This window comes from Saprolegnia diclina (assembly GCF_000281045.1).
Source record: "Saprolegnia diclina VS20 unplaced genomic scaffold supercont1.50, whole genome shotgun sequence".
In the NCBI taxonomy this organism is placed as follows: Eukaryota; Oomycota; class Saprolegniomycetes; order Saprolegniales; family Saprolegniaceae; genus Saprolegnia; species Saprolegnia diclina.
The window spans coordinates 291,121-297,480 of NW_008246117.1; the positions used below are offsets into that span (position 1 = coordinate 291,121).

At 57.4% G+C, this 6,360-nt stretch overlaps 2 protein-coding genes across 2 annotated transcripts; both read left to right on the forward strand.

Annotated features, from left to right (window-relative positions):
• The first annotated feature begins 818 nt into the window (after window positions 1–818).
• On the forward strand, window positions 819–4,223 carry SDRG_12520 (hypothetical protein). The gene is made up of 9 exons (XM_008618592.1): window positions 819–1,027; window positions 1,081–1,298; window positions 1,347–1,551; window positions 1,600–1,910; window positions 1,970–2,700; window positions 2,752–2,821; window positions 2,867–3,379; window positions 3,439–3,634; window positions 3,683–4,223. The coding sequence occupies exons 1-9, from the start codon at window positions 850–852 to the stop codon at window positions 4,168–4,170; spliced, it is 2,910 nt and encodes a 969-aa protein (XP_008616814.1). The 5' UTR covers window positions 819–849; the 3' UTR covers window positions 4,171–4,223.
• Window positions 4,224–4,885: 662 nt separating this feature from the next.
• On the forward strand, window positions 4,886–6,360 carry SDRG_12521 (hypothetical protein). The gene is made up of 3 exons (XM_008618593.1): window positions 4,886–5,604; window positions 5,659–5,852; window positions 5,912–6,360. Exons 1-3 carry the CDS (start codon window positions 4,927–4,929, stop codon window positions 6,219–6,221), a joined length of 1,182 nt encoding a protein of 393 aa, XP_008616815.1. The 5' UTR covers window positions 4,886–4,926; the 3' UTR covers window positions 6,222–6,360.

Sequence of the window (6,360 nt, forward strand, 5' to 3'; positions counted from 1 at the left end):
TCGACGCCAAATTGCGTCGCTGGATCGTGTCTCTTTGTCGAACTGTCAAGCTCGAATCTAGAAGCTTGTAGCGATCCGGCACCTTTTCAAACACCGATTCCATCCAAGTGCCAACCCAGGTATGCAACATGACGGTATAGATCGATCATACCTTCTCGGCCTTTTGGCTAAGATCAAGTGTAGTATCTGTTCTAATCAGTGTGAAAACTGATTTCCACACTTCGGTGTGGTTTTTTTTCACATTCATTTTTACAACTTCCGCTAGTCCAGTTGGCTTGCCACTGACTATTGGACTGGTTTCCGAGGGCCCAGCACTCCTCCCTTGTGAAGCCTACCTACTACGCTTGACCTCTTTATTCTAAACCACACTCCTAGACTTGTTGACCGAACATCAAAAACTCTTCGCTCCACGGGCGTAGCGAGTGCACGCTGCGCAGCTGGGTCCGGCGCCAAGCGCAGTACGCTAAAATGGAGTGCGCTTGCATCAAGCACGAAACGAGCGGTGCAAATCTTCTTGCTATGGTTTGCGTTACGTATGCTTTTGATGGTAGCTACTAGGCAAATTGATACTCCACGACATTGCTGTGAACGGGACTTGCGGTCGTGTAGCTCAGCTCTCCATTTCCTGTACACCAGAGCCAACGCTGTCCCCACCAATCGACCCCCAGAAGAAAACTGCTTATAACGAGCACTTCAAAATTGCACAATAATGTCTTCGGTCGAGAGGCTGACAACTTCGCTTGTGCCAGCGCAATCCTCTGGCTTCGATATTTTCCGGAGCCTGTATCCGGATTCGAATCTTTCAGCTTCGAAATATCTTGGGCAGTCGACGAGAAGACGCGGGCCAGGATGAAGACGTGGACGACAATGCTGCTAGCCTGCGTTGCCGTCGTCCTGGCGCAGAAGAAGAGGACATGCCCCGGCGGCGAGAACCCATGCAGCCTCCACGGCTCTTGCATGATCAGCCGCATGGGCGAATACGTCTGCAACTGCCAATGGGGCTATACGGGCGCCGACTGCAGCCAAAGTGCGTGGCATCGACTCGCCGTATTCATTGTGGCTCATTGCGGCTGTGGCTAGAGATGTGTCCGCACGGCGTCGACCCGGCGACGAGCGCGACCAAGCAAGAGAAGAAGGTCCGGCTGCAAGTCCGTGGCCCGAACGAGGACACGTTGGCTGCCGCGGGCCGGCTCTTCCTCACGTTCCACGGGCACACGGTCGAGATGGAGGTCGATACAGCCGTCTCGAGCGAGCGCTGCACCAAGGTTTTTCAGCGCTTCCACAACCTCGGCGCCGTCGTACGCTCTCGATCGTGTGCTGCAACAGATGACGAACCATATGCGTAGAGCTGCGTGCGGTCACCGACACTCGCTGCCTCGGACGTCCTCTTGCAGCTCGACATAACGCTGCATTCGTTCCCGATCTACCCAATCATGAACAACCTGTACTTTCATGACGGCAATCCGCCGGCCACCGACTTTGGCTGCGAGACCGGCGGTGTCAAAGCCCTTGCGTGTGCTTTTACAAGCCTCGCCGATGCCAACGTCAAAGGTACGTCACTGGTCTACACCCGAATTATCTCCATTTTTGACCTCCTAGGCTACGTGCCGTGTGCCAACCACGGCAAGTGCAATGCCCGGTCCGGTCTCTGTGCGTGCGAATCGGGCTTTTACGGTGTCCACTGCGGGCACAACGAAGATGCGGCCGATATGCTGCTGGGTTTGGCGCCCGGTCCATTCTTTTCCGGTAATTTGCTCAAATTATCCGCATCAAGAAGCCCGGATGCCGCGTTCAACTTGATCCACGTGGATGTGGCGGGCGCGCCGATCTTTACGATGGACGGGCGCGGCGACACGACGCTGCACCAAGGCTCCTTGGTGGTCGAGGCCCTCCGTGCGTCTCGGATCGAGGTATTTTCCGTCCTGTTTTTAAACTATCAACTTGAAACGTTGATACTTTTTGATATTAGGTGCACGGCGACGTGAGTGTGCACCGCGCCAATTTCCACGTACAGGACGGCCACGTCCGTCTTCAGAAAACCCTACGTGGGGACGGCGGCGCGTCACCCGTCCTCGCCATCGACGCCAGAATGGAAGCCGAGACGTGCGTCATCGACGAGATCGGTCCGCTCTTCCGCGTCGCCCTCAACGACGCCTCGCTCCTCTCGCTGGACGCCATCGGACGCCTTGAGACTAAGGCGGTCAATGTTCACGAGACACTCCGAGTGGCCAAGGACACGGCGCTCGACGGCCACGTCGCGATAGGCGGTGCAGCGACCATCCGCGCCGGGCTTGAGATTGCAACCAACGGACTCCGTGTGGCCCACGGCGGTGCTGGGATCGTCGGCGGCGCTGTTATATCGGGCGATGCGGCCTCGCGCCATGTCCTGCATCTGACTGGCGTCAGTAGCGAGAGCCAGCTACGGCTCGAGCAGCCAAGCAGCAGCCATCGCGCTGCGTACCTCACCTGCGCCAACGATGAGAAGCGGGTGTTTGAGATTGCAGCGACCGGTATGACGACGCTGCACGGCCTCCACGTTGAGAGCGGTGGCGTCGCCGTCCATGCCGGTGGCCAAGTGATCCACGCGGGTGGGCTGCACATTGCGTCCGGCGGCCTCCACGTCGCCAAGGGCCATGTACAATTTGACAGCTCACTCTCGTTCCAGGGCGGGCTCGTCGTCAATGGCTCAGAGAGTGCCACGTACGCCGTGTTGTCTACCCCGGGGCACACTCGTGATACATGGCGTTGTAGGCCAAGCCTCGTGGCGAAAGCGGGACATGCGCACTTTGCATCGAGCGTCTTGCATGTGGATGCCTCGGCGGTACACCGGTGTATACCAGATGCAGTCGTATATGATACCTGCTAGGTCGACTTGAAGGCATCCGCGGGGTTTCGGCTCATACAGGCCACCACGTCGGCGGGCACTGTTGTTGCGATCGATGGACATGGCAATCTCACGACCTCTGGCAGTCTCCGCGCGGGCGGTGCGGTCGTCGCCAGTGGCCCATTGATTGCCGAGACACAAGCGCTGCTTCGGCCGATACGACTCGTTGCAGCCAAGCACCTCGCGATCCCGTGTACCCACAGCTACGTCCAAGTCCTCTCGGACGGCGTGTCGCATAGCAGTAGCACGCAGACGCTATCGATCGACGGCGCCGCGTACGGGCAGCTGCTCGTAGTGCAAAATGCTGACGAAGACGCGCTCTCGTCGCTCAAGATCCCGCCGCAGTCGTCGGCGCTGTTTGTGTTTGACGGGCAAGCCTGGCAGACGCTGACAGCTACCGAGTTTGACACGACGCAGCTCATGAACGTCAAGGAGTTCTCGGCCGCGGCCGACCTCAACATTGGCAACCACATGCTCTCGGCCAAGGCCATCCAGGTCGATTATATATATATATTTCTTGACGCAGCGAGGATCGAACCGAGGACCGATTGTAGGTCGCCGGGCAGACTGCGAGTCACGTTGCGTATTATGGCAAGGGCGGCGTCCTTAGCGGCGAACCGGCACTGAGCTACGACAGCGCGTCCCAGACGCTAAGTACGCATCAGCTCAAGGTCCACGCGCTCGTCGGCAAGATCGACATGTCCAACTCGGAGCTGCGAGGCGTCGACATCATTGGCGGGCACCTCCGTGGTATCGTATCAATCTATCAAGTTGCAAAAACGTGAAAATTACGTGTAGGGATCAACTTGAGTGCGCTCACGCTCGAGGTGGCGGGGGAGATGTATGTCGAGTCGAATGCGTTTGTCGGCGGTTGGCTCACCGTCGACGGCCAAGTCATGGGGTCGGGCTCGTACGTCGACTCGTCGGATGAGCGCTTCAAACGAAACGTGTCGAATTTACTCGACGCGTTGCCGCGTCTGCAGCAACTGCGAGGCGTCAGCTACGACTACAGGACGGAGGCCTTTCCGCAAAAGCACTTTTCAACCCGCCGAGAGATTGGCTTTATTGCGCAAGAAGTCGAAGCCGTGCTGCCCGACGTGGTCACGACCGACGCCAACGGGTTCAAGTACGTGGCCTACGCGCGCATCGTCCCGCTCGCTGTCGAAGCCATCAAAGCGCAAGCGGCAAGAATCGATGCGCTGACCGAGAGTGTGCGCTCGCTGCAAACCCAAGTCGCTGCGTTGCAGGCGCTCGTCGCACAAACGTTGGACGTGTCGAGACGTTAATAACACTAGTTGATGGAGTAATGATGCAAAATGTAAATTGTCGAGTCACACAATGGTCTGTTCCGCTGGCTTGGGGGCCAAGGTGGAGGACGCGTGAGCTGGATACCGTCGGCAACAATACCCAATTTCCAATGGCAACAATAGAATTGTCGAAAATTGTCGACATGCCAATTATTGCCCTCGTGGGCTCCGCGCGTCGACAGCAAGATGAGGCAAAGACTCGGCCTTCAGAAGGGACGAAGAGCAAATGTCCGTGTTGTGAATGTCCAGCAACAGCGAATGGTCCTCTACGATGGCGAACCGGTTAAGTGAGCCGGTTGCAACCCATTTCAGCGAAAACCGGCGACCACCAGCGCCCTTTGCGAAGCATCGAGAACGCTCCGACGAATAAGTACTTTGTTAATGGCACCATTCTGACCATTCTGATACCACCCACCGATGACGGCTCGCACTGGCTGGCACAGCTGCTCCACCTTGGGGCGCGCCGTCAATGGCTGCATGGATGGCTCAACTGCCACACTCGCACGCGCCAAAGACTGCTACCAAGACACCATTAATGTACTCGACTTAAGTAGATATAAATGTAATAACCGAGTAAGCTCAGCATTGTCAATGATCACACAATACCCTAGTCCTTGTCTTCTGAAGAGCCGCTGGGTGGTGTCGCATCGACCATCATTCTTAACTTGCGTGTTTTCAGCCGGCCAATCACAACGGAAGGTCCAGTTCCACGGTAGTAGACAGCGAACGTACACGATGATGGAGCTCGACGACGCAGCCTGCATGGACCTCCTCTGCGACTTTGTGCTGTGCCCGACCTTTGGCAGCAGTGAAAGCACCGGCGACGACGACGAGAGCCATGCGCAGCCACCGGCCAAGCGCCCGCGGAAGCGCGAGGCGCATCACATTGCGGCGCTTCGATCGACGGTCGCGGACCTCGTGGCACAGCGCGACGCGCTCCAGGCACGCAAGCAACGCGCGACGCAGTCGCCATGGGAGGCCACATCCCGGCGCCAAGCGGCGGCGCGCTTCGCGGTCGAGCAAGAGCACGCGCAGCTCACCCGGGCGGTCGCGTCCCAAGCCCGGCTCCTCGAGTCGCTGCAAACCGTCTTGGCACGGCCACAGTTGGTCGACATGCCCATCTTGGCGCCGCGGCTTCTGGACGCGCCATCGTCGCTGCGGCGCGCGACCGCCGAAGCGCTGGTCCACGCCGAGTACGGCCGCCTCGAGAGCATTGTGCTCGCCTCCAAGATTCATCACGCGACGTCCCGGGTGCAAAACACGAGCATTACGTACGATGAGAGCGCACACGCGATCCGCGTCGACTGCACCATGGCGCAGATGCACAACTTGACCGTCGACCAGTGCGCACTGGCCATCTGGAAATACTACAACAATCTGGTGCCGATTGAAGTCAAGGACACGTCATTTGTGGTACATTATTGATCTGGTTCAAACTCGGATTGTACTAGAAACGACAATTTGTAGGTGCTGGAAGAGTGGGATGCCAACTTGTCGTACGGCCGCCTCATCATGGAGACACCTGGCGTCGAGATCCACTGCCACGTCGTGCAAAAGCGGTTTATCGAGCCGAACCGCGTGGTCATTTGCTCGGCGACGATCGCCCATGATGAAAAGTATCCGTACGACCCCGACGCCTACGTCCTCCACGAAAGCACTTGGTGCGTGATGCGACACTGTGTCGTTTTTGCATATTTAAAGGATTAAACTATTGCATTAGGATTGCGATCGAAACCGGGAGCAAGCCCAACATGGCGCGGGTCTACTACTGCGGACAGGGTTCGGTGCCGTGTGCGCCAAAGCCGACGCCGACCATGCCGTACGAATCGCTCGCGAAATCGCTGTCTACATGTTACAATGCGCATTTGGACGCTGTCAAGCTTGTCAACGTACCCATCACGCCGTCGACGCAGCCGTCACAGAAAAATTTGACGGGTCATGTGGAGAATTTGCAGCAGCAAATCAACGGACTCCAGTCGATCGTGCTGCAACAACAAAAGATGCTCCAGGCCATGATGCTGTCGCGGTAGCGCCAACCGATCGACGCGGCGTGGAATACGTAGCCCCTTGGTCCGAAATGAGCCTTTTTCAAAATATACAACATAGTTCATCTGCAAGACAACGGATGACGACGATGAACGATCGGTTCACTTTGCGTTTTGTCTCGAA

What these genes read in the sequence shown, in the direction of transcription:
- SDRG_12520 (XM_008618592.1), top strand. Translation starts at nt 850, where the DNA reads ATGAAGACGTGGACGACAATGCTGCTAGCCTGCGTTGCCGTCGTCCTG. An exon ending in TCCGTGCGTCTCGGATCGAG is followed by an intron (nt 1,911 to 1,969) that starts GTATTTTCCGTC and finishes TTTTGATATTAG; the next exon opens with GTGCACGGCGACGTGAGTGT. An exon ending in TGCATGTGGATGCCTCGGCG is followed by an intron (nt 2,822 to 2,866) that starts GTACACCGGTGT and finishes GATACCTGCTAG; the next exon opens with GTCGACTTGAAGGCATCCGC.
- SDRG_12521 (XM_008618593.1), top strand. Translation starts at nt 4,927, where the DNA reads ATGATGGAGCTCGACGACGCAGCCTGCATGGACCTCCTCTGCGACTTT. An exon ending in TCAAGGACACGTCATTTGTG is followed by an intron (nt 5,605 to 5,658) that starts GTACATTATTGA and finishes GACAATTTGTAG; the next exon opens with GTGCTGGAAGAGTGGGATGC. An exon ending in GTCCTCCACGAAAGCACTTG is followed by an intron (nt 5,853 to 5,911) that starts GTGCGTGATGCG and finishes CTATTGCATTAG; the next exon opens with GATTGCGATCGAAACCGGGA.